This window comes from Pyrus communis, chromosome 5 (assembly GCF_041283825.1).
Source record: "Pyrus communis isolate YQ-2024b chromosome 5, ASM4128382v1, whole genome shotgun sequence".
Classification (NCBI taxonomy): domain Eukaryota; kingdom Viridiplantae; phylum Streptophyta; class Magnoliopsida; order Rosales; family Rosaceae; genus Pyrus; species Pyrus communis.
In genome coordinates, this window is record NC_142569.1 from 31,519,368 (window position 1) to 31,546,458 (window position 27,091).

The window sequence follows — 27,091 nt, forward strand, 5'->3', positions numbered from 1 at the left end:
CCAACCTACACCTGGCACGAAGCCAATATAAGTATCATCGCCTTCAGGCACCAACTTACACCTGCACGAAGTCATATATAAGTATCATCGCTCTCAAGCACCAACCTACACCCAGCACGAAGCCAATATAATAGTAACATCGCCCTTAGGCACCAACCTACAACCGGCACGAAGCCAATATAATAGTAACATCTAGATAACACAAAAACCTTGAATATAGACTTTCCAAACATAAGTATATATATTTCAAAAGTATCTTCATAGTATAAAGTCATCGATCATCTATATTATAAAGAAGTGTGTGAAAACATGTTCTAAATAGTATATCGTCATCCATCAGATACCCTATAAGAACATGGGTTTTATAGCGTCTTCACAGATACTTTACTGCCGAAGAGCCATGCAAACTAGCGAAGACGGAAATGTCCCAAATAATTGCCCCTAAGCACATAAAGAGTCTAATTAATAAAACTCTATTATGACAATTGAATTTGGGAACACAGACATCGGAAATGGATTCAGGACGTCGAATCAGCCTTGGAGGGGTTCTGGACGAAACCCAAAAAAGGCAACCCGAAAAGTCAACGTTGACCGTTGACCGGTCAAAGTCAACGTCAACGCTGGCCGTTGACCGGGTCGGTCAAAGGGTCAAACTGGGTCACAGGCCTAAAGGGTTTGGGTCCAAAGGTTCAAAAGGTTTGGGCTTTAAGCCCAGCCCATTGTAAAAGGGTTTTGGGGTTTAAAATAAAAATGGATTTGGGTTGGGCTTCACAAGGTTTGGGCCTCTGGACATTTGGGCTCCGAATTTGGGTCAAATGGGCTGGGTAACCCGGCCCAAATGCCTGGGTTGAGGGTGGATTTCAAGCTACCCTTATGATTGCATAGTCCTAAAACATTTTAATGGTAAGCTAATTGATGAACAACATCAAGCCTCCAACTGTGCAGATTAGGGGACAACCTATGAACCAAAATTCTAGAGGGTAAAATAATTGGTGTGGTGGGGAAATGATGACTATCCGGTGTTTTTAGTGGCATGTAAAACTAGTTTTTTCATCAGAGCGATACATTCATGATTTTTGTAATTCCATAAAGTTTAAAAACAACATAAATCGCCCATAGTAAACATGTGCTTCATCAACTGTAACAAATAAGTTTTAGAAAATTAGGCATATACTAAATACCAAAGTAAGCTCTAGTAAGCTTAGGATTCATGTTTGAATCAATAGATCATAAAAAAAAATCTTCATAATGCCTAAATTTAAGTCTCATAACAAGTCTTCATAATGCCTAACAAATGGGGTCATTATGAAGACTTGAAATCATAAAGGGGGTCGAACACTTGTTAGTTTTTTTTTTTAATTTTTTAATGTTTACGTGGGTTAGATAGACACGTGGTGTCCAATCATGGTTCACGTGGGCACCACGTCTTTAATTAACGGAGGTTCTGACGTTAAACTTAACGGATGTATGAAAGTGTCCTAGAATTATAACTTTATGTACCAGACTGGGACTAAAAAAACTTGATGTATGAAATATTGAAAACCAAGAAACTTTAAAGTAGTAATCTAAGATTAACGCTTAATACTTTTACTCTTTCCTTCTATATTGTTACCGCTTTGTCTCACTTCTCCATCCCTTTATCTTTTTTTCCTTTGGTAGTCATCCATGGATTGTTCTTCTATGTCACTATACTAGATAAAAAATCACATTCCAAACAAGTACCAACCTATTGAAAATGTCACATCCATTACGCCAAGTTAAAAATTTGTTCAATGAACTAGATTACTTTGTCTCCAAAATCAATAGAAAGTCATGAAAGTATAGCCTTCCCAAACCAAGGTTTTAAAACACGTTAGGTGCTAGTCGGGCGGTGGGCTAACGCCTAAGCGCCTAGGCAGCCTAGGTGGATTTAGGTAAATTTCTTGTATATCTTGTAAATAAGTGCATATTGACACTTACAAAAAAATTATACTTGTATAAAATCCCTGGATAAGATAATAAAAGAATGATAAAATGCAAAAAGAGTATCCAACAAGTCCAAAATTTAAAAACACATTAAGCATATATGCCATTTAACCATAGTGAGGAGTATTGTAGGATGACACATGTACAACAAGTTCACAATTTAAAACAACATAAATGGAAAATAAGAGGAAAATAAGGAAATTTAGTAATGTAAGATACTTATCTTTAGCATTCCGGAATTTAAGTTGATACACAACACACCTATTCTATAAAATTAACAAAATTTCAAGCTATAATTAGAACTTAGACTTTAAACAAATTTCACAAAAAAAAAAAAAAAAAACCACCCAGCCGCCTAGCACCGCCTAGCCCACCTAGGGCTGCCTAGAGCCACCTTGATTTTTCCAACCGTTTTGCACAAAATTGCTTTGGTTCCAAGGCGCCACCTAGGGCGGTTTTTAGAACATTGTCCCAAACTAACGGTCACCACCACCCCCAACATGCCATCACCTCCAAATCAATGCAAAACCACAAACTCCACCATACAACTCAAGCCTCCAACATCAAGAAGAAAGTCATGGAGGTTGCTAAAAATGGTATGGACATCCATGATGTAGCCACTACTATCTTCACCGTCACAAAGAAGTGTTGGAAAATATTAGTATTTTATGTTTATTTGATTATTTGGGTTTGCTTGTTAGTTTAGCAGGGCCTAGGCCATCCGAATTAGGGTTTCTAAGATTTGCTTTCTATAAATATAACTTATAGTTTAATATGAATAATTAGTCACGATGTAGCCTCTTGGAGTTTTGTAGCCATTTCGGCATTTTTGTTTGTTTAATAAAATTCTTATTATTTTGTAATCTTATTCATCGCTCACTCTGATATTGAACATGGTATCAGACCAGGTTTGATCCTTTAGGATTTAATCTGCTCTTGATTGGTGTCAATTTGTTTGTATCAGTTTTGTTTGTCAGTTTACTAGGTATCAGTTTCGTCCGTCGTCTTCCGCTGTTTGTTTTTTTTTCTGTTTTAGATTCATCTTAAAAATTGTCGTTGTTCATTGTGGTAAAAATGTGTTTGCTTGTTCTTCGTGCATAGCATCCGTAGTCGAAGCTGTTCTTGTCGCCACCACCGCACTGCAATCTTCCCAGACAACCTAACCCGTCCGCTCCTTGAACCATGAACCCGCACCACCTGTGACCCACCCGCACTAGCATCTGCACGAACTATCTGCTGCAATCCCTTCTGCACCAGAGACAAGATCCCATCAAATCCACCTCACTGCATCACTCCCGTCCCTTGCGATCTAACCTGCATCATCACCTTGATTTGAATTTGCACCCGCTGTCTTGAACCTGAACCCGTATCTGCATTGCACTTGGGGTCACCTCTGCAGTAAGCACTTGCTCTTGTTTTTCGCAAGTTAAAGAGGAGAATGGAAAAAGTAACAAAGGAAAAGAAAATTGAAAGAGAAAAAAAAAAAAAAAAAAAGAAGAAAAAAGAAGAAGAAAAGTTTTGCTTGCAGTGGAGAAGATCCCATCAAAATGAAAAAAAAGGACAAAGAATAGGAAAAGTGAGTTTGTTGCCGAGGCAAGAGTTTTGTTGGACTAACGACCACTTGGGTTACGTTGTAAACATGGCAAATTGGATTTTTTGCTTGTTTGCTCAAGTTGTTTGGAAGCTCACAATTGGCATTGACATGAAATCTTGCATTGGTACCGGCATTGGAATCTTGCACTAGCATTAGCATTAGAATCTTGCACTGGCACTGGCATTGGAATCTTACATTGGCATTTGCATTTGGAATCTTGCACTTGCACCGATGAAATTTCGTATTGGAATTGGCATCGGAAATTAGCATAATGGAGCTTGCATCCATATCTGCTTGTTGGCAAATTCATGTCGTGTACCGCCATGAGTATGAGGGGGATGTTGGAAAATATTAGTATTTTATGTTTATTTGATTATTTGGGTTTGCTTGTTAGTTTAGTATGGTATAGCCCATTCGAATTAGGGTTTCTAGGTTTTGCTATTTATAAATATAGGTTATAGTTTAGTAGAGTATGAATAATTAATAAGTCACGATGTAGCCTTTTGGAGTTTTGTAGCCGTTTCGGCATTCTTGTTTGTTTAATAAAATTCTTATTATTTTGTAATCTTGTTCGTCGCACACTCTAATATTCAAGTTGAAGAATTGAAAATTTTACAAGCTGAGAATCAACGAATGAAGAAATCGCATGAGAAAAAACAAGCTCCTTGAAATCCTATTTGAATTTTTAACCCTATTCTTTGTTAGGAGATTGTCCTCCTAATATAATTTCAGATCATTGAATTTTTTTTTTTTTCCATATTAAATAATCTATGTTTGAAATTTTAGATATTGAGGCAACTAGTAATAAAAAAAGTTAAACTTATGTTGTCATCTAATATATGGTTAAGATGGGTAATATGACAGACACAATTGTGACAAGTTTCAAAGTAAAATTTCAATTATTTATGATATAATATGAGGATATATAATCAAAGTTGGGCAAGTTGTTTGACATTGATGGGATAAACATGAAATTCAAGAGTGGAAGCATAAGCCTTGGTTGCGATTTGAACATTCAACGCTTCCGTTGGATGCAACCCATCAAAGAAAACAATTGTCGTCCTGTTTCTGTTCTCACATGTTTCTCCACCTCTCTCGCAAAATACTCCATTTCCACCTGCATTTGTTAATTTGTTATTGCACCAGAGATTATATATATATCGACAGAGAAGCCTAGAAGAAGGGAATGAAATGAACCTTGAATTTGAGATATCACTTTGCAACAGGGGTTGCTCGTGTCTTCAAAGGCTGTTGTAATAAAGGCACCAAAAAACATTAAGTCATAACATTTCGTTGTCTTTGTTATAAGGCGTTCGACAATGGTTTAGGTGAGTTTGAGTCCTATATATAAGAATTAGACATCTTGAGTTTGATTCGTATGACATTATTGTTATGTGATTAGGTAAATGTGAGTCTATCTATTAATATTCACCCACATTTGTCTGAGTTTGGTTACTTTTTAGACCGTTTGATGACCATTTTGTTGTCAGTTTTTTAATATATTAACTCAAGAATTGGAATCACTCTCGTATAACTTAATTTTTCAGTCATTTTTAAGATCGAGTTTCTAATTTCATATCTCTCGAGGATGATAGTTTCTAATTCCAAAAAAATTCAAAAGAATATTCATTTAAGGAGCCTTACCTTCACACAATTTTTCCTCAACCACCTGCATGCTTCCCTCATAGCAAAGCAGCTACATCATGTCACGCATGGTTAGAGATACGGGCTTCTTTTACAAAAGAAAAGCACCAAGTAAGAAGTAAAAAATCAACCAAGACATAGTACTTGGGCAAACAAACGATGGATACAATGCTATGAAAATAAGAATACCGAACTGCTTATCCAATCTGTAAGCGTATCACATTAGCAACAATTATATGACAACTAAATTATAAAATCTCTGCAACGAACTTGATATATTAAAGAATTGACCCGAGTCTAATAGCAAGCTCTACTTTAAAGCATCATATAATATCATTTATAAACAATTTTTACACGATAACATCTCAAAAATATTGTCTTAATTAATGTAAGACAATGACTTCCTAGTTTCACTGTATTGAATTGGATAAATATAACTAGAATACAAGAAGAAAAGATATGTGTGGAAATGAGATTCAGTTTGGGTCTGACTGTATAAGGGATGCAGTTGCCTTCTCCGTATTCCTCCCTGATGTTAGAGGCGATACTCCTGAAATTTGGAATGATGAAAATGAGGAGGGAGTTGGGGCTGAGTCTGCGGCAGTGGATAAAGGGCTGATATTACTGCTCACATTCATGCTGGTTCCACTCGCAGACCCTTCGATGACAGCCCTTGGGTCTGGGGGGTATTCAATATCTGTAATTCCTTCCAGCATCTGCACAACCTTTCCCATCATCGGTCTGTGAGATGGTTGTTCATGTATGCACCAGAAGGTTACCTGAATTGCTCTCTTCACTTGATCCATATCAACATCTTGGTCGACTAACCTTCTATCGACAATTCCCTTGATGTTACCCTTCTCAAATTCCTCAAAAGCCCATAAGGAGAACTTCTTCCTATTTGTCGCCTCAGAAACTTCAAAATTCCTTCTCCCACTCACTATCTCTAGCAAAACCATACCATAACTGTAAACATCAGATTTGGAAGTTATTGGAAGATTTGCTAGCCATTCAGGTGCCAAATACCCTCTAGTACCTCTAACACTTGTCAAGGTTCGATACCTATGGTCCTTTGGATTAACGAGCTTTGCGAGGCCAAAATCTGACACTTTGGCATTGTAATTCTCATCTAACAGAATGTTCTCCGGTTTTATATCACAATGCACAATGCAGTCTCGGCACTCCTCGTGAAGGTATGTGATCCCCCTTGCAGTGCCGAGGGCAACGTTGAACCGAGACTCCCAGTTCAACAACTTTCCTGATTGCTCTTCTGTTGCAAAAAGGAAACTATCAAGGGACCCATTTTTCATGAACTCATATACCAGAAGCCTATGGCGCCCCTCGGAGCAAAAACCAATCAGCCTCACCAGATTCAAATGGTGGGTGCTACTAATTGTTGCAACCTCCATCCTGAACTGTTTCTCCCCTTGCTCAATCCCCTCAAGTTGCTTAACTGCAACAACAGTTCTATTAGCAAGAATGCCTTTATAAACAGCCCCAAATCCTCCTGCCCCAAGCTTCTCCTTGAATCCCTTGGTTGAGCGTTGGAGATCCTTATACGAGAACTGAACCGGTGCACCAGAAGCATACTCAAGAAGCGCATATTGAGCAGACAATCCACCAAAGCTGCGGCTGTTTCTGCAAAACCACCACCACAAACCACCTTCAAATGCCATCAAACCAAAGAGGGTGGCAATAACTACAACGACCACTATCCAAGCACGCAACTTCCGATCTTTTTTGTTGCCAGCAGTCCCCAGTGATGATGATGGATTTGGAATCACTGGTCCACATACCTTGATATATGAACTACTGGACATAGCTGGACTGTGATACCCACTCAGAAAACCTGGTGTCTTGGAGTAACATAGCCCTGTGCCATCAGACAAAGAAGTCGAAGCATCACAAGCACTACTTCCAAGACAATTCAACCTGCAAGCCGATATTCCCGCAAAGAAAATCTGCGACTCTGTCTCAGGAGGGTACGTCAAGAACCGAGTGTGTTCCAAGTCCAACATAGTCACACTCTGAGGACAATCCTTAATCTCCATCTTCCTCTTACATCCTTTCCTGCTATCCTTGGGATCAACAAGCTCAAAGTTAAGAGACATACATCCACATACCGGATCAGTATCGTTATAACTACAAACTCCCATGTCCCCACAATACCCGAAAACCTCACACTGATCAGTAACAGCTGCCCATCTCTCTGTTACAGTCCCACTACCTCTAGAAGAGCTATAAATCCTCAGATTCCCATCACTCCCCAACTTCAAAAACCGCAAAATATCACCCGCTTCGGCATAATCACTACTATAAGCAACAATAGCATCAGTGGACAATTGTGGATCAGAAATTGACAGAATACCAATTGACCGCAATCCTAGAGTAGGCGAACTCAAACTTGTATTAACAGTAGAATTCAATCCCTGATTCCAATACACAATACTATCATTCCACAAAAGTGTAAGGTTCCCGTTTTTCACAAGCTTAAACGAGTACAACCCAGATCGCAAAACCTTACTCACAGTGAAGTTCTGCCCGGGGACGATCGAATCAGTGGGGTTGTCGAAGCTGGACCAGACCGTAACAGTGCCGTTTCGGAGAACCAAGTTGCCTGAATCGTCAATCTCAGCCGAAGAGACGCCGCGGCTGGTGGTGTTGGAGTCCCAGAGAGTGGCGCCGGAGCCGTTGACGAGGCGAAGGGTGCCAGATTGGAGGAACTGGAGGGTTCCACCGGAGTCAACTACTTTTCCTGCACCAGCGGACCAGACGGGGACGCCGCCGGAGTAGGAGATGGCGGCGATGTAAGAAGGCGGTGAAGTGGGGGGGTCGGAGGAGATGAAGCCGAGGGAGAAGGTGTCGGATGGGGAGGACCAGGTGGTATTTGGGTTGGCGGCGGAGAGAGATGAGCCTGGTGAGATTGTGGTGGAGGCGGAAGCGGCGGCGGAGAGGAGAAAGGCGATCAAGAGGTGTGAAAGACTGATGTGCGTTTGGAGCGCCATTTTTGGGTGAGCCTTGGATTTTGGGTATCAGTTCATTGGTGGGTGGGCAGAGGAGAAAGTTCAGTGTATATAAGGAGGAGGGAGGAGGAAGAAGGAGGAGGGAGGAGCGAATCAGGTGAGGGATGGAAAGGAAGACTCTGACTAACAAATTTGGGGGGAGGACGGCGTTTGACTCATGCCAGCCTAGATCTGCTGCACCCGGTTTTTCTTCTGAACGCATAGCAAAATATAAACGCCGTTAACATATGTAAAAATATGAGGAAAACTCAAGTTAGAGTTTCAAATATTTTTATTGACCAAAAAGATTTAGTTTTGTTAGTATTATCTCTCATCAATCTATAAAGTATTGATTTATTTATTGGAAGTTCATTATTTTTCTCAAGATTAATCTAAATCAAATTGGAATAACCAACCAACAACACTACACTACGTAAAATAATATTACCGAATTTTGCTTTCAAGTTCATCAATATTAAGTAGAACTATATCTCTAGAGATGTTAACTTTGTAGCTAATGCGTTAGCTCGTCAGTTCCTCACTGTTTCTGCTAGTCATATTTAAGAGTAGCGTATCCTACCTCTTACTGAAAATTTTTGCATAAAAAAAATAAATTATTGAAAATCACTAGTACTCTTTTGTGATTTTTTAAATGCAACTCCAACTTTAACCCTAACACTTTAAAATACCTACTGTGCATTTTAAATATTTTATATTTATAAAAAGAAAGATAGTGTAAAGGCCGGGCGATGAGATTAGTATTAACAATTTTCAAAATAAATACCAAATCATTATTAAATTCGTAGCTTTTGGTTGTTGTGTTTTCCAGCCATTAATTCTTTTTTATTTAGGGAAGGTACTTTTTCAAGAATTGAACACGTGGGTTTGAGAAGAAAAGTCCAGCCTTTAATGTGCGTTAACGGCGTTAAGGTTTAGTCAAACAACGTGAGGGAAGGAACCGGAAACCTGACAAGATTTCAACATCTGACAGCCGCCGGATCTCTTTTTCTCGGACTTGTCTCATTTTGTTTTTGTCGTTTTCATTTTTTTTGGGGCCCAGTTGACCAACAAATCCTCTGCCTCAAAGTTAACCTGTTCAATTTCAGGCTGCGCGCATCATTTGGGTTTTTGAGAAAAGGACATCATACTAACTAATGTTCAATTTTTCTTTTATTAATGTAACGCTCATCTTTGACTTCTTCTTACTTTAATTACAATTTACAAACTTAATAAAAAAAAACTCGACCACATATTTCATGCTTATGCTCTTGCACGTATTGTAGTTTTCACATTATTGCACATTTGTTGAGTTTTGGTTGAAATGAGTGGTTACGTTTTTGCCTTATAATTAGAGTTTTGATTGGACCACATCCCAATACTATATATGATTTTTAAATTTTAATTTATTTTTTCCTAAACTTGTTTAATCTTTTAACACTTTAGGTATCAGATTGGGACGGAAAAAAAAAATTATGAAATTTTGAAAACCAAGAAACTTCAGATAATAATATGAGATTAACCCTTAATACTTTTACTCGGTCCTTCTATGTCGTTACCGCTTTGGGTCTCTCCTCCATCCCTTTTCCTCTTTTTCTTTGGTGGTCATCCGTGGATTGTTCTTCTATGTCATACAAACTCACATTCCAAACAAGTATCAACCTATTGAAGACGTCACATCCATTAAGTTCAGCTAAAAATTTGTTACATGAACTAGGTTACTTTGTTTCAATAGAAAGTCATGGAAGTATAGCCTCTACCAATTAATGGTCACCACCACCCTCATCATGCCATCACCTCCAAACCCAACACAAAACCACAAACTCCACCCTACAACTCAAGCCGCCAACATCGAGAAGAAGGTCATGGAGGTTGCCAAAAAATGGTATGGACAACCATGTTGCAGCCACTACCATCTTCACCGCCACAAAGAAGAACTAAAAATTTTACAAGCCGAGAATTAGCGAATGAGGAAATCACATGAGAAGAAACAAGTTCCTTGAAACCTTATCTTTATTTTTAACCATGTTCTTTGTTTGGAGATTGCCCTCCTAATATTGAGTGTGTTTTCTCTTTTTTTTTTCTTTTTTTTTTCCCATATTATATAATCTATGTTTCAAATTTTAGATACAGAGGCAACTAGTAAAGAAAAGTTAACTTATGTTATCATCTAATATATGGTCTAAGACAGGGCCGTCTCTGAGATTTTGAAGGCCCTGTGGAAAATTTGAAAGAGGGCCCCTCCTTAAGATAGTTTTTTTTTTTTAAAAAAAAAAAAAAAAAAAAAAAAAAACAATGCAGTGATGTTAGAAAACAGTCACTTAAATCAAAACAAGTTTTATCACTCACTGAATGCAAGTTTACAAATGTTATTAATTATAAGTAAAAAGAGTTACAAACATAACATTCACTAAACTATCAAAAGTAGTTCATAACCTTCACTAAACTATCAAAAGCAATTCATTCTTAAACAACCAAACATGAAAAACAAAAAACTTCAAAACTCTAACTTCGAAGTTTCACTTGAACATATAATATTATTATATATATCGTTTTTTAGGTGTTATTACTAGCACACAAAATATCTCGTTTTATTCCAAATTTTTATATTTAGAAAGGAAAAAAAATTACTCTTATAAGTGGTGCACAAAAAGATTTTAAAGTACTAACAAAATCATTTTTTTTTAAATATAGAACATTATTACATAATATTAGATGACAAATTTTAGGGATCCCTTCAAATTTGGGGCCCTGTGTGACCGCACCTTTCGCTCTCCCTCAACACCCCCTTTGGTCTAAGATGGGTAATATGACAAACACATTTGTGACAAGTTTCAAGGTGAAATTTCAATTATTTAAGATAATAATACGAGGATATATAATCAAAGTTGGGCAAGTTGTTTGACATTAATGGGATAAACATGAAATTCAAGAGTGGAAGCATAAGCCTTGGTTGCTATTTGAACATTCAACGCTTCCGTTGGATGCAACCCATCAAAGAAAACAATTGTCGTCCTGTTTCTGTTCTCACATGTTTCTCCACCTCTTTCGCATAATACTCCATTTCCACCTGCATTTGTTAATTTGTTATTTCACCAGAGATTCTATATCGATAGAGAAGCCTAGAAGAAGGTCATCAAAAGAGGAATGAAAAAAACCTTCAATTTGAGATTTCACTTTGCAACAGGGGTTGCTCGTGTCTTCAAAGCCTGTTATAATAAAGGCACCAAAAAAATTAAGACATAACATTTTGTTGTTTATGTTATAAGACGTTCAACAATGGTTTAGGTGAGTTCGAGTCCTATATATAAGAATTAGACATCTTAAGTTTAATTCATGTGACATTATTGTTATGTGATTTGGTAAATATGAGTTCTATCTATTAATTGTAGGACCATTTATTTTTTCTTTCCTATTTTATGATTGGTTATTTTTTGGACCGTTTGATGACCATTTCATTTTCAGTTTTTATTTATTGTTTTCACTTTTTTGAAAGTTGAAAACGGAAATCTTATTTGGTAACTACTTTCAGGTTTCTAAAAAATAAAAATGAAAACTGATAACTACTCTCTATTGAGTTTTCACTTTTTGGTTTTTTGAAAATTGAAATTACAAGATTTCAGTTTTAGTGAAAACTAAAAACGAAATGATTATTGAACGACCCCGAATATCTGTCTCGTAGATAGTTGATCATTTATTGTATAGAAGAAGTGTAATATATTGACTCAAGAATTAGAATCATTCTCATATAACTTAATTTTCCTGTCATTTTTAGGATCGATTTTCTAACTTCATATCTCTCGAGGATGACAGTTGTTGATTGATCAAAACGAAATAAAATTCAGGATTGAATTACCTGTGGACGTAGGATTCTGGATGATGTTAGTCATAATGTTATATGTATTGACCAAAGCAAAACTGAAGTCAGGCATATCACTTTTGAGAGCATCCAGCAGTGTCCTCAGTTGAGTGTTGTACAGATGAGCTGCTTGGTTCAGAGCTTGAGGACGGCCAATATAATTTGGCCTGTTAACGACAGGACTGGACCCTAGTGGATTTATCGACATTACCACAAATTTTCGACCTCCCAAAGTGTACAATTTCTGCAAAACTAAATCGCTTTCATGATTAATATTGTGTAAAAATTACTTGCTCAAACAAAATAGTCACACTATAAGGGATGATGTTTGAACACACGAAACTAACGCACTTGATGACACATATTCTATTATATGTGAGATCTACATATAATGATAGGACTCACTTTTATTAGAAAGTGTGTCAACTAGTGTGTTCTCTTTATTTGTCCAAATGATACTTACTACGGTTTAATGATATCTTCTTCACTTGCAAGTGAAAAGTCATAGGTTTAAATCTTGTAAATTGCGAGTTCAATACCAATTAATTTCCACCCCTTAAAAAAAATTACGTGTCCAAATGGCTTTATTGATACGGTAAATGCACCTTGAGTTTTTGAGCTAGAGATGCTATGAGAGTTGCTGTGAAGGTTTGGAGATCAATTTGGAAGTAGGATCTCTTGAGGAAATAATTGAACATGTAATCATTCCCACCAACTCCCACAACAAACAAGTATCTTGGAAGAGATTGAGAGCTATTGCACGCCAGCTGAGCTTCTAACTCTGGTAATGTCACCTCCTGAAAGTCCCGGATTTGCTGACTCAAACTTATAACAATATTTCCCTGAAATATTAACTAGCTAGCTTAATGATTGATTATCTTAAATTCTTAATTTAAATTACTAACTATGCATGGTAAATATAACTTTAAATTAAATTTACTCGAATTGGAAATTTCTCGACTTTATATATAGGAAAATTATTTACTATATATATGAAATATAGAATCATTAATTTTGTCATACAAATCAAGCAAGCAGATGCAACTATATATAGGTGACTTGTGAAACACGTGAGTACTACAATTTGTGTATGGTTGTCGATCACATGTTACATATGAATTTAAATCTTTTACTTACATGAATACGTCCCAGGTGGGTTGGCTAGTGTAGCTAATATATGTTCCAATCTAAGTACAAGATGTCTCTTTCCTTAATCTTGTTTCGTCAAATTTAATGTCTACGATTATACGAATTGACTAACATTTCACAAATCTCTATTGTAGTAAGAAGGAAAAAGTGAATAGAGTCAAGACCAATTCAAGGTTTTTATAATGTACTCGTACAATTAATAGACAAATTCTTAGCGTAGAAGTTTACTCCCCTTGAATGATGACCTAAACGAATTAATACACCCTTAAATATGTGGGTAAATATTTATATGAGCTGTTTATCGAATTTCTTGTGTTCGACTATATAAAAATAACTAAAAATATTAGTATAGGATCAGACGTACGTACCCCAACAAAGCCGGTATCATCTAAGATACCCGAAGAGCCAGAGGCATGGTTGACACCATGAACAATGTTAGACCCCTTGGTTGAACGGTCCTTAAATGGTGGGATGTAGGAAGGAAGCATCAGTTGTTCACCAAGAAGGTCAATCACATTTTTACCATTTGTGAATCTCCCAGAAGGTAATCCACTTGGGAAATCTATTCCATAGGGCAAGTAATCGGCCTTCGCCGTGCTTTTGAAGAAGTTATTGTTGCCATTGTCAACCAAAGAGCTTCCAAACACAAAAATGCCTTCGATCGTCGCTGCAGCCCCATGATCTTCTGTGAAATCACAAGCGGAACCGATTGGAGATACACAGGCAAACAATGAGAACAAAACGACAAGTGTTTTGTATGGTTTTTCTAGATAGTGGTATTGCATGGTAAGTGGTTTCTGCTATTATTTTTGTTACAAGGAGACAAAGGAAGGTTTAAATTTGGCTTATTTCCAGGAACAAACTCTTCGTTTTTTCCCAAAGTATGAGTAGAAGAACCTGGTGAACGGGTATTTGTTGACCGTAAAGTCTGTCTTAATTAATATTCACCCACATTTGTTTGAGTTTGGTTGTGCAATAATTTCTTCCAAAAAATGGATTTATGTATATTCACCCACATTTGTTTATGTTTTTGTTTTGATACAAGTAATATTAAAAAGTCGGGGAAATCAAACATAGAATCTCGAATTTCAGAATAAATGTTCTTAATCAACTGAATTACAAATTATTTGCATGCGGATTAAACTTATGCGCAACACATTCTCAAAAAATAAAATAAAAACGATTATGTGCAAAGCCTTATGTATATATAGCTCATTTGAATCTCTTTCTCGTTAATTAAGGGTCTTTTTCATTTATCTTTTTTATTTCATTTTATCAATTCTTGTTCAATTCAGTAATGGACCAAATGGTTCCAGTAACAAAAGATAAAAGAAACAAAAAGTCTTGGTGCTGCAATCTCACTTTTTGTGCTTTTCTAATTTGGTACAATATCACTTTTTGTGCTTTTCTAATTTGGTACAATAGTTTAGCCCCCCCCCCCCCCCCCCCCCACACCCACAATGCAATTGATTACCGTTCCACATTAAGGCACCAATACGACATGCAAGGTGGATTGTTTGCCCTCCTATTTCCATGATCTCCCCATGCCCTTCTGTTTGTATTGTCACGGTTAAACCACGTCAATATTTTATATTCCTATTACTTTTTGTTTCATTATTTTTACAAAAAATTAATATAAAATGTTGACGTGGCTTAACCGTGACCACACATCATAGGAGGACATGAGGAGAGTATGGAAATGGGAGGGTAGACAATCCACCTCCAAAGTTAATATAGCTAACTGTACGAACGTAATTAATAGATTAAGCCTAATTGTTCGTATCGAAATTCGGACAGAGTTTTGGTTGTGTTCAACACATATTTGTCCTGAGTGTTACTTTCAGTCTCAGTACCACGGGATGGGTCGAGGGAAAGAAAGAATAGACGTGCCACTGTTGAAGGCTGCCAATAGAGAGTAATGTGTATAATGTTATGTTGTGTTTGCATGTAGATCTAACTTCTTAACCAATTGAATGTGCACCAAATAGGACGCTAATTCGATTAAGTTCTATCTTATGTCTTGAGTGAATGAAGACTTCAAATCTAGTGCGAAATAAATGTATGCCTAAGTAATAACTGAAAATGAAAGTAAAACCAGGAAATTGGATGTAATCATTTCATGATGGAATCAAGATTAAAAACGTTTTATAGAAGTGATTCTGGGCTGATGAGCCAGTCTACATGGCTTGAAAAGTTAATAAGATTTGAAAATGTAAAGAAAGTAGTAAATTCCAGCAAGATTGAGGCCATGTTAGGACAAGATAACGTTAAAGGAATCCACCAAGGTTACTGTATCGGATTGAACTAAAATTGAAACAATGCCTGAAAGAGGTGATTAGGGTGGTTGGAATTGCACGTGAATCGAGTTATACCACGGGGTGGCAGAGTTGTAAAAGTTTTTCAAATATCAGGGATTGTAGGCAGTGTATACTTCGAAGGAAGACTTTGAGATTGCAATTGAAGAACTATAGGTTTTGCTAAAGAGCAATTTAGGTTATGCTGAAAAGCAGTTGGGTTGATTGAAGAATCACTTGAGGTTTGCATAATCGTAGAGATTGAATTTGACAAAGGTCCAGAGCTTGAGCCTTTGGCTCTATTTATAGGCAATGGGGGAAAAAGCAGCCTTAATCTTCTTATTGAGCTGGAGTAAGACTAGATCGGTCATTTGCCGCTGACAATGATTGTAATTCTTGGATTGTGGTCTTTAGCTTTGTCCTATGGCATTTCGCATGATTATTGCAGTGACATTAGCTCGTCGAATGATGTGTTCATCGACATTTAAAGAGATGAGATATTTTTAGGTCTGGTCGTCTGCACGGAAGATGAGCTTTGATGAGGGTCGAGTCGGAATCGTCGAATGGCTTTGGAGTTATGTGAGTTAGTCACCCGAGCCCTAAGATAGGATCTTGGTTGGGCCTTGAAGTTAGTGGGCCGTGTTGCGTGGCTTTGAGTGAATAAAAATATATTGCCCTCCTAGTAGACCTTATTTTTATTTATGGCCCAAACACAAACAATGTTTGGTTTTTTGACAAACGATAGCGCATTAGTGAGTTAAATTGTTGGGAGAGGGGGAGACTGGTGTGGATTGAACCCGCATCAAAGTGCATAAGCATGATTGATTTATGTGTTTGGTATAACTAATCAAACTTTTGTAGGTTGTTTTGGTACATTGATGCGAAAAAGGTAAGCAAACTTACATTGTTATAGGTAAACTGATACAATCATACAGAAAAGTGGGGGATTGGGTAAATATGGAGGCCAGATGGTAAATTTTTTAGCACAATAAATTCTCATTCACTGAATCTCATAGGGTCAACAGCTCTAATGATCCATCAATGGTGAATATCAAGGAATTAGCTTAACAAGGAAATACAAGTGAAACAAATAAACAATGCATGGCTGATGTTGATGAACATGATGAGTTGTGTTGATTGTTCATTTGATGATAGAATAAGCAAATAAAGCCAGAAAGATTGTTTCTCTTGGTGTGTCTTTTCCCTTATCCAAAGCCCTTGTTATACAGTGGCTAGAAGGAGAGAAAAAAAACTAATACGGCCGATGTGAGATGACGTGCACCAACAATAAAACAGCCTCCCTATGAATAATATTATGATTTATTTTTTAATTTATTTTAAAACCAAATGATGTGGATTATTACTTAAGAGTTGATTGACGTGCTTATTTCCTATCGGTGACACATAATTTGGTTTGTAAATTTGGTTAAAAAATTTGGTCTCCCTAGCATTGTCCAATTTGAAAAGGGTTTTATAGAAAGCAGAAGTGCTATCTTACTTTGAGATTGCTAAGTTGGTGATAAAAAATGGGATTGTAGTTTGTTTGAAAATATTATCTTTAGTATGATGTTTTGAGTACAAAGATGCCAATGAACCGACATTTGTATAGTAATTTAACCCGATGGGGTCCCAAAAGAAAAAAGATTAAAACAAAACGAAAGCAAAGAAGAACTAAAGGAGCGGTCACCGGTGAATACCACGGTTGCTTATGTTTGTCTTGGTTTGGTGTGTTCCATCCCGTGATATTCTCATGTTATTCTCTTCCTAATGTTGGAAGAAGTCAAGTTCGAATCCCCCGTCCTGTGAACAAATAATTGAACAGAAATAATAGTCTCAATGATTAAGTTACAACTTGAATGTTTTCGTTCCTACTTCTAACTTTGAGTGTTTCATTCCGCAAAACTGTAAGTTCAGTTCATTCTTCATCACTCTTAATTTTTGTTTCCATCGATTCAATCCCCTCTACCTCATCATAATCATTTACTTAAAATGATATTGGCAAAATAAATTACTAATTAAGTCGATTTTAATTTAATTTTTATATTGGAATTGTGTTTTAATTGCGATTTTTGGCGTACACTATTGGACTTGAATTTATGATAACGCAGCTAGAAGAAGAGGTCTACTAATTCTTCAAACATTTGTTACAATTTAGTCATATGCTTTTACCATTCTGTTTAAAAGACAGTTTTTAGTCATATGCTTTTACAATTTCGGTAATTGATTTTTTTTATGTATAAATATGAAGGGAGATTTGTATATAAAGTTATGTGATTTTCAGGTGGCAGGAGGAGGTCGGAGAGAGAGAGAGAGAGAGAGAGAGAGAGAGAGAGAGAGAGAGAGAGAGAGAGAGAGAGAGAGAGAGAGAGCAAGCGAGAATTGCAGAGAGATGTCTGTGTTTGGGTTATGGGGTTTTAGAGGAATGGAAATGTTGTGGGAATGGGAAGAAGAGAAAATGTTGGGCGTGTTGGTTTGAAAGGGAAGAAGAGAAAATGTTGTTGCTCTAAAGTTGTAGACGCCTCTCCATGTGCAGGATATGATGGTGCCTACAACTCAAAGATACAACTCAAAGCCTCACAGGATGTTTGATTCGTTATGCACGTCAACGGCAGACGAAATTGCCAAGTAGTGATCAATTGTCCAAGAATTATAAAACAGAAATTGTAGGAATGTAAATTCACTGACAAAGATTTGAGAAGTGAATGAGACAGAATAATTTTTAACGTATTCTGTTTTCTGTCTGAGGTTTCTTGTTTAAAGAACTTCTCATACCCCTTCATAAAGGGATTATGACTCTTCAAACAAAACACAACTCTTAAATATTAAAAATAAATAAAACAATAATCAGTTTTGAATCTTTAAAATTAAATATAATTAAAATAATTAAAATAACCAACAATTCCTCCAAAGGTAATCACAGCTGCTACAACTGCAAGAACAATTGTCAAAACTGCATATGATTTTTTCTTCTCCGATTTGTGCAGAGTGCTTTTTGTTGTGCTGTTAATCGCACCCTCGTTCCCACTTATGTCGACCATGACCCATGAAGCGAACTCCGGAATTTCTCCAGAGAGCTCATTATTAGAAAGTAACAACTGTTGCAAGGTTTCCATTCCAGTAAAAAAATCAGGTATCTTACCTGAGAATTTGTTATTTGAGAGATCCAGAATTTCTATTTCACTGAGATTCGAAAGAGTTTCCGGAATAGGTCCTTGAAAAAGATTGCTGCTTAGATTCAAAGCAATCTGCAAATTCGTCGGCATTATTGGAATGTCACCACCTAAGTGATTTTCTCCAAGTTGGAGTTCCATCAGAGACTTCATGGAGGTAATACTGGCGGGAATGGAACCGCTGAGCTGGTTGCCTTGTAAGTTCATGATAATAAGACTCTGCATTTCTGAAACTGAAGGAGGTATTGAACCGTTGAGAGAATTCCAGCTGATATTCAGAATGGACAAGTTGGGCAGTTGAGTAATTTGAATTGGAATTCCACCGCTCAAATTGTTAAATTGAAGTTTCAAGACCTGAAGACGGCTAAGGCTACCCAAATCTGCTGGTAAAGCCCCGGACAGGTGATTGTGAGCCAAATTCAGCAGCGCCAAATTCCGGCAATCACCCAATTCAGGAGAAATCAATCCAGTCAAGTTATTGTTTTCCAGCTCCAAGTATGTTAGTTTTTTCAGTGTTGCAATCGTCGCGGTAGGTATTACACCATCGAGCGAATTGCTTCCCAGTCTCAACCTGACCAAGCTCGGAGATACAACTGGCGGTATCTGTCCCTCCAATCTATTATTCGACAAATCCAGTGTCTGCAGATTCGATGATGACAAGAGGTCCGATGGAATCGACCCACTCAAGCTATTATAACTGAGGTCCAAGTTTTTCAAATGCTTTGCAATGCCACCAGGAATCGTCTCATTGAAATTGTTAGAATTTGCCGCAAATCTCCAGAGGCTGGTGATATTGGAAATGCTTTGTGGGATTCCGCCGGATAACTTATTGGCCGAAAGAATCAAAACCTCCAACTTGGAGAGCTCTCCGATTCCAGCAGGAACAATCCCGGAAAGCTGATTTCCACTAAGATCAATGAGAGTTAAATTCTGATATCCCACAATTTGAACAGAGATGGGACCATCAAACATATTCTTAGAAAGCTCAAGCTCCTCCAAAACCTTGGACTTTCCGAGACGCGTTGGAACAGACCCAGTAAAACGGTTGAAGGTAAGGTTCAAGCTTCTGAGATTGACCAACCCGTCCAACTCGGAGTCAATGTTTCCACTCAAGTCATTCCGAGCAAAGTCCAAAGCCTCCAACCCCGAAAACCCAACAAAATCGGGCAGACGACCCACCAAATTGTTCACACTAAAATTGAGCAGCTTTAACCCACCTAGCTTTCCACAATCTGAGAAAAACCCAGACGGAATTGTGGTCAGACGGTTGTTGGACACATCTAGGATCTGCAGTGACTCAATCCGGCAAACGAGGGGCAGAAAGTCCGAGGAAGATAGAGAATGCCCGGACAGAGAAATCTGGATGACGGATGAATTGGTCGGGGGATTGCACCGAACTCCCGTCCACAAACATGGGTTTGGTTCTTTGTTGACGTCCCATGGAACAACTCTAGTGGGAGTGTTGAGGTTGTTGGAGAGATGGATCATGGCGGTTTTCTGGTTTGAGGAGAGTTGAGAGAAGACCATGGGAAGAGGATGGTAGCAGAACAAGGACAAGAAGAAATGGAAGTTGAAATACAGGACAAGGGAGGTGGTTTGGCGGCCATACCTGTTCATTTTTGGGATACAAAGGTTATTATATTACGATGTATGACATGCACTGAATCAAGAAATCTATGGCAGGAATCCGAGGAAAAGATTGATTTCTAGGACTGATTTTCTTCTTTATGAATATGCATGTATGCATGCATGTCAGGGACTAATATTGTTAGAGGGGAGAAGACAGTACTAAACAAAAATATAAGGGATTTTATATAATGAAAAGTGAGAAGAAATTAAATTGTCAGGTTTTTGCAAATGGCATTGTATCAGTAACGGAAAACAATCATATTTATACATCATGGTGTGGATTCGATTTTCATTGATTATTTTCTCTTAACAACCATCTAACCCACCAATGTAAGCTAGTGTGCCCCTTTCTTTCTCCAAGTCAAGTTTGTTATTGCTACTAAAAATTAAAAAAATAAATTGTGGGGGTTTTTCGTCTATGGAAATTTGTGGAAAGGAGAAGAAATGTTAGGCGTGAATGAGGAAAGATTCTTAGGGCCGGCATCCAAACCACTAGGGGTGGGCACTTGGAGCCGAAAATCGAAACCGAAACACGAATCGAATCAGACCTCACCAAACGGTTTGGTTTTGCGATTTTGAAACGGTTGTTGTTTTTAAACCGAACTGCGGCAAAGAAAACGGTTTGGTTTTGGTTTTGGGTTTTCAAAATCCCATCGAAACTGAAACCGCACCATATATTGAATGTTATGTTTTAATTAGTTCAACTACACTCGTCATCCAAATTTGCACCACTATTTGAGTCCATACATGATACATCAGTTTGTCTCTTTCTTTCTCAAAACTCATCTTCATCTCTCCCTCAAAACTCATCTTCATCTCTTCCACGGTCGACATCAGTGCCCTCGATGCTTGCATCTTTGTGACCTCACTACTTGCATCCCCAGATCCCCTTCATCCACAAGCCCTGAACTCTGCAAGTCAAAAGCTCTGCAAAGCAGACTTGGCAAATCAACCACCTGCTCTTCGTTCTAACTAATATGGTAAGAACTTAGAACTTGTGTTAGTTAGTTTAGTTAATAATTTGTAATTAAATTAATTTTAGAGTTACGGTTCGTTTGAATCAAAGATTCAAAAGGGGTACTGGGTTAGGGTTTATAATTAATTTTAGGGATAGGGTTTGTGAATCAAAAGGGGAACTAGATTAGGAACCACCCAAGTATCAATTTAAGTTCTAAATTATTAATTTCTTTAGGAACCACCCTCCACTGTTTTCACCTGCTTCTCTTTAGATTTTGTTTTCTTTATTTACTCACGTCCTCATACTAGTTCGTATTTTACTATATTGCATTGATTCGGTTCACAATTGTCTTGTTTGGACTCCAAACTTTGGAGTTTGCCAAGTATCGTAATTAAAATTTGGTATATTTAAAATCTGCGAGTATTCTAAAACACATGATAGAATCTGTATGAGTGCATGACCCGTCAATAATTTAAGGAAATAGATGTGCTAGGAGCTTAACAATGCTTATCTTGATATATAACTTAAACAAATTATGCATTACGAAAGATGTATACATATACACTTTCTTTAATGCTTGTGTGTTGTAGATTGGTGCTACTATTGCATATGGTTAGACAAATCTATGTCTGACTTCCCTTGCATATGGTGAGAGAAGCTTAATTTGGTTTTTTGGTCAGAGAGGCTCATTTTTTAATTTGTTTTCTTTTGCAACATCTGAGCATTTGATCAATTTACGCTGTTTTTTGTTGCTTTTTTTTTTTTACATTTTTGCTGCAGGTTCATTAATTAATATATGGGAAAAATAAGACCGTCTTATGTGTAAATAGGTGTATATTTTAAATTGTACATTTTTTTCTCAAAAACCGAACCGAAACCGTTTGATACTACACCAAACCGAACCAAACAATTTGGTTTTATTTCAATTTTGGCTTCAAAACCCACCAAACCTCACCGCAAAAAATTTCAATTTCAATTACGATTTCACTCAAAACCGTACCGAACCGCACCCCATCCACTCCTACAGACCACCTCATAAATCCAGCCTACACATAAAAAACAACTCATGGTCGCCATCTGCGGGTGCCAGATGGAAGAAGTTTCCGTGAATGAGGGGTTGCGTTGGCAGGTGGATCACGTCAGTTGACTTACTGCATAAAGACTTGAGCTGAACTGAGACTAGTTTGAGTAATGTTGTCTTCTCATTCCCCTTCCCTCAATGGGCGTGGACCGTGGAAGTGTGGATTGTGGAAAGCTTGACTAAAAGTAGGAGGACCAGCTTTTGAGGAAATGATATGGAAATTCGACTAACCCTAGCAAAACATATGCTGCTTTGAAGAAAAGTAAAAATACGTTAAAGGTAGGACTAAATAATTAGAAGTTGTGACATGGATTCAAATCAGTTTGGTCTTCTCATCATATCCCAATCAATTTGTTATTAGAATATCAACTTCAAAGTTTTTTTTAACAAACGATATTATTAATGCTAAGAAGATGAGGAATGAGCTAAGCCTCATATTGGGTTAACCATTATAATGTGGTTCAAATTCGTATTTGGTTGGAACCAAATTTAAGTCCTCTACTTATAAGTAAAGAGGAATATCACTAGACTGTATTACTAAATGACAAATTTAGTAATATCTTACTTGTAGCGTGTGCTCCATCCTCCGGCTTTGCATTGGCACTATTATGTGTTAATAGTATTGAAAATATTTTGTGACTTTACAAGGAAGGAGCACGACGTCTCCTCCTCAATCCAAGAATAAAATTTAAAACCTTCCACCTCGGAGTTTTTAAGTTTTCTTAGGTCGAACTTGATCTCCTGGAGCCCTACTAAGTAGCGTATTGTCTCACTCTCAAGTGCAAAATATGAGTACTGTACCTTTTTTTGGGTCAAACTGAGTATCGTATCTTGGCCCAAGCTTGTGCTGAAATTTTACATCTGTCTTATTTGTAACGCGAGCTCCGTCATCTTGCATGCTTTGTATTGGCACTATTATGCACAGTGACGGAGTCAATATGGGGTTATTAGTTGTCTTTGACCCTAATAAGATAGGTTTGTTTCTATATTGTATTTGACCTTTATAAACAACTAAGGCAAATTAAATTACAACTTCTTCCTCCTACTTCTTCTATTTTCTTCTATCATATTTGTCTTTCTTTTCTCTTTTCTTCTTGTATGAAATACTTTAGTTGTAAAACATTGGCAGTCTTCAACATTACTCTACAATATCTTGCATCTACTATCGGCAAGCCTCTACAAATAATAGTAATTGTCGACATATGTTGGCATAAACTTTTGGCATATGTTGACAGGAATTGGCAGTTGACTATTAGGTGCTCAACGTAATTGCCCAAAAAAGTTTTTTTTTTTATTGATATTATGACCCCATTATTTAAAAATCTTGACTATGTGTTGTGAGAACCTTCGTACCACATATATGGCTACTAATTTGGTATTTTTTATTCGCACCAAACATAGTGAATTAAACTTTTTACGTGAACCGTGAGCGCGTAAAGATGGACCCTCTCACCAAAGAGCTTCATAAACTTTGTTTTCGTCTTTTACTGGCCAAACTTGTCCTTCGGATGTCATTAAGTTATAGATTTTCTTGCATTTTCAGGAGCTGTGAACCGTGAGCACGCAAAGATTATTTGTTCCACAAGTATTATACTTATATGTAAATTAGATTTTCTTATTTTTTTAAAGAGTGCTAATCCTTGAGTCAGAATGCTCGTGATGTATACATAAAAAGTTTACTTTATGAACGAATTCAACCAATTCAATATTTCTACATTAAAATTTTCAATATGATAGTGTTAAATAAAAATAAATAAATAAATAAATATGTACTGTCGATTCAGTATGGCCAGATTTTAGTTTTCTAAGGGCAAATGTTCATCCCAAATCTTACCTAATACAAGTGAGAGAGAGAACCAACTTGATACTTAGGGGTTTGGTAAGAAAGAGAGAGAGAGAAAAAAAAAAAAAAAAAAAAGGTGTTAACGTGGATATTTGTGTGACCCGGTCCTACGTTTGTCATGTCATCATTTTGAGGAAAGACTCTTTGATTAGGAACTGGATCACTGTTGGATGGAAGACTCGTTGACTCACGTTTCACCACCCTTAGATGAGACTCTTTAGCGCATGTATTGTAACATATATATATATATATATATATATATATATATATATATTAACACAAATATATATAGTAGTTCACCCATAAATGAGGCTATGTCCATTGTAGTCTATAATATAGTGGTCAACCCATCACAAGGGAATATGTATTTGTGTTAACAGAAGGAAAGGAACAATTTTTTTTTCTTTTGAGGGAGTGACAGTGGGAGGCCGAGGCATCTTTTGGCACGAAAATTAATGAAAATGACTTGAAAACTTTGAGTTTTAACAATAAGGACAAAATAAAGGGTAAAGTGAATAGTTGGCAGAAAAATTAATGAAAATGACTTGAAAACTTTGAGTTTTAACAATAAGGACAAAATAAATGGTAAAGTGAATAGTACCAAGATTGACTTTTAAAATAAAGGGTAAAGTGAATAGTATCAAGATTGACTTTTAAAATAAAGAGTAAAGTGAATAGTACCATGATTGACTTTTTAGTGTAAAACTATGATTTTTTATTAAAATAAATAGTATCAGAAATTTTTCGTTAAAGTTCCTCCTTTTAACTTTCAGTTATAATTATTTTTGCAGAAAAAAGAAAAGAAAAAAAAACTTTCAATAAAGAATATACTACAATCTCCAAAACTGAAGATGAGAGTGGGGTCAGAGGGAGGGGAACTTTTGGAATGACCAGGGTCGGTTTGGCTCAATCCTGTTGTAATTTTCCTCCTTTGGTCTTACTTACTTACTCCCCCTCTACTTCTTATGGTTTAAAGTTTGGCTTTTTATGTTATATAGTATTTAAGGTTTAGTAGTAATCCTCTTGATTTGAATGACGAACTCGACATTAAATTATTATGGAAGACCCACTCGAAATCCTCTGCCTTCTTCGCAAAAATTTAAATAAAATAAAAATAAAAATAAAAATAAACCCTAGATTTAGGAGCTCCACAACTGCAATCCCTTCCTCCGACTTGGTGTCGGCAACAGCCCTTCATGCCTCTTTCTAACCTTTCTCCCTCCTCCCCTATGTCCTCCTCCCACTTCTTCATCCCCTATGTTTCTTCACTCCCCTCTTGCCCTTTTTTCCGCCCCCACCTTTCATGCTTCGTCTTCCTTCTCATCTCCTATTTCTTCCGAATGATTGGATTGGAATAGATAACCCTCTAAATTCGATATATCTGAAGATAAAGGAGAATGATTTTTCATTTCCAAGGGATTAGATGAGGATATTAGATATGAAGAAAACGTCTCCTTTCTAATCCTCCCATTTTGGGGAGAATTGAATAGGATAACTTTTCTTATCGAGTATTAATCCATCTCCCGCGTCCAAGTTAGCCACACATTTTCCCTTTCTTCTTTTAATATACCTTGAAAATAGTTGTTTATCCATTCCAATCCAATCAAATCATTCATATGAAATGAGACCTTAGGGGCAATTTAGCAATTAACTGCGAGTTTTTAATCCAAGAAACTACAGTCTAAACTAAACTATCCAAACTTGATAATATTATCAACACATTTATTGTAAACGTAATAGAAAACAACATAGCATATTACAAATTAATTCGACTCGTATATTTTAATTAAGTTCATACTTAGATTCATAATCCAACTTGATACATAGTAGTAGTCCATACATATATATTTTGGAGAGTCTGATCTGATCTGATGATAAGCCTATATTTTGCATTTGGTCATTCGCTTAGTATTAGTGGGATAAACTTCAGTTTTAAGGGAAGAGACGAAGGCCTTGGTTGCTATTTGAACGTTCACATCTTCCGTTGGATGCAAACCATCAAGGAACACGGACTGCTTCTGTTTCCGCACACTTGCTCTCCCTTATTGCACAAAATTCCAATCCCTCCATCATTTATTGATGCCAATTCACAATAATTGGTGCTAGCATCCTTGGATCCTGCAAAATTCCATTAATTTTTGTTTTTATGAGAAATGCTAAAGAGATTTTCTCAAAGTCGGACTCTCTATGAACTTGCCGCCTCATCTTTTTGACACGTTGTTTTATAATGATGGCACAGGAATGCCACAAAGATGAGATGACGGAAAGTTCATGAAGGGTCCCACTTTTGATCAGAGGAGTCCAAATCTTCTGCACGTAGAACTCCTTGTGCTTCTCTATGGCTTATTTCATTTGTCGACACATGTCCTTCTAAATTTCATCACTGAGGGCCAGTCTGGGATTGCTGTGCTTTAAAAAAAAAATGCATATGTTGTACTTTAAGAATAATCAGCTATAAAATAAAGCAGATGAGCGTTTGGTTAATTGTATTTTAAAAGTGTTGTGAGTAAGAAAAGCAGTGTAAAAATGTTCGGTAAATTTTAGTGTAAAAGTAATATAATTGTATACAATGACAAAATGGACATGGTAGTAGAAGTTGGGAAGACGACAATAGTGGTGGGGACAATGGTGGTAGTGGTGGTGGTGGTGGCAGTAGTAGCAATGGTGGAGGCATGGTGGTGGTGTTAATAGTGGATGTGGTGGTTGAGGTGTAGAGGTAACAATGGTGGTGGTGGCAGTGGTAGTGTCGGTGGTGACGGTTATGGTTGTGGTTATGGTGGAGGTATGGTGGTGGTGCTAGTAATGGGAGGTGGTGGTTGGGGTGTAGAGGTATCAATGGTGTTAGGCGTGGTGGAAGTGTTGGTGGTGGTGGTTGTGGTGGCAGTGGTGATAGTTGTGGTTAGGGT

The 27,091-nt window shown here is 37.0% G+C and overlaps 3 protein-coding genes across 3 annotated transcripts; all 3 read right to left on the reverse strand.

Annotated features, from left to right (window-relative positions):
* Positions 1-5,501: 5,501 nt before the first annotated feature.
* On the reverse strand, positions 5,502-8,403 carry LOC137727018 (G-type lectin S-receptor-like serine/threonine-protein kinase At1g34300). The gene has a single exon (XM_068465969.2). The coding sequence runs from the start codon at positions 8,206-8,208 to the stop codon at positions 5,680-5,682; it is 2,529 nt and encodes an 842-aa protein (XP_068322070.2). The 5' UTR covers positions 8,209-8,403; the 3' UTR covers positions 5,502-5,679.
* A 2,631-nt stretch (positions 8,404-11,034) lies between these two features.
* LOC137727020 (GDSL esterase/lipase At1g29670-like) lies at positions 11,035-14,075 on the reverse strand. Its single transcript, XM_068465970.2, has 5 exons — positions 13,579-14,075; positions 12,667-12,903; positions 12,059-12,305; positions 11,361-11,411; positions 11,035-11,272 (listed from the first exon to the last, which is right to left on the reverse strand). Exons 1-5 carry the CDS (start codon positions 13,993-13,995, stop codon positions 11,085-11,087), a joined length of 1,140 nt encoding a protein of 379 aa, XP_068322071.2. The 5' UTR covers positions 13,996-14,075; the 3' UTR covers positions 11,035-11,084.
* Positions 14,076-17,284: 3,209 nt separating this feature from the next.
* On the reverse strand, positions 17,285-20,469 carry LOC137727019 (uncharacterized). The gene is made up of 2 exons (XM_088693463.1): positions 18,398-20,469; positions 17,285-17,304 (listed from the first exon to the last, which is right to left on the reverse strand). The coding sequence occupies exons 1-2, from the start codon at positions 20,289-20,291 to the stop codon at positions 17,285-17,287; spliced, it is 1,914 nt and encodes a 637-aa protein (XP_088549589.1). The 5' UTR covers positions 20,292-20,469.
* Between the last annotated feature and the right edge of the window lie 6,622 nt (positions 20,470-27,091).

Excerpts from the sequence above, each read along its gene's own strand:
- LOC137727018 (XM_068465969.2), bottom strand. The coding sequence starts at position 8,208 with ATGGCGCTCCAAACGCACATCAGTCTTTCACACCTCTTGATCGCCTTT.
- LOC137727020 (XM_068465970.2), bottom strand. The coding sequence starts at position 13,995 with ATGCAATACCACTATCTAGAAAAACCATACAAAACACTTGTCGTTTTG. Across the intron at positions 12,904-13,578 it reads ATGATACCGGCTTTGTTGGG|GGAAATATTGTTATAAGTTT; the intron begins GTACGTACGTCT and ends TTAATATTTCAG. Across the intron at positions 11,412-12,058 it reads CCAGAATCCTACGTCCACAG|GCTTTGAAGACACGAGCAAC; the intron begins GTAATTCAATCC and ends TTATTATAACAG.
- LOC137727019 (XM_088693463.1), bottom strand. The coding sequence starts at position 20,291 with ATGAACAGGTATGGCCGCCAAACCACCTCCCTTGTCCTGTATTTCAAC. Across the intron at positions 17,305-18,397 it reads TACCTTTGGAGGAATTGTTG|GACGGGGGATTCGAACTTGA; the intron begins GTTATTTTAATT and ends ATTTGTTCACAG.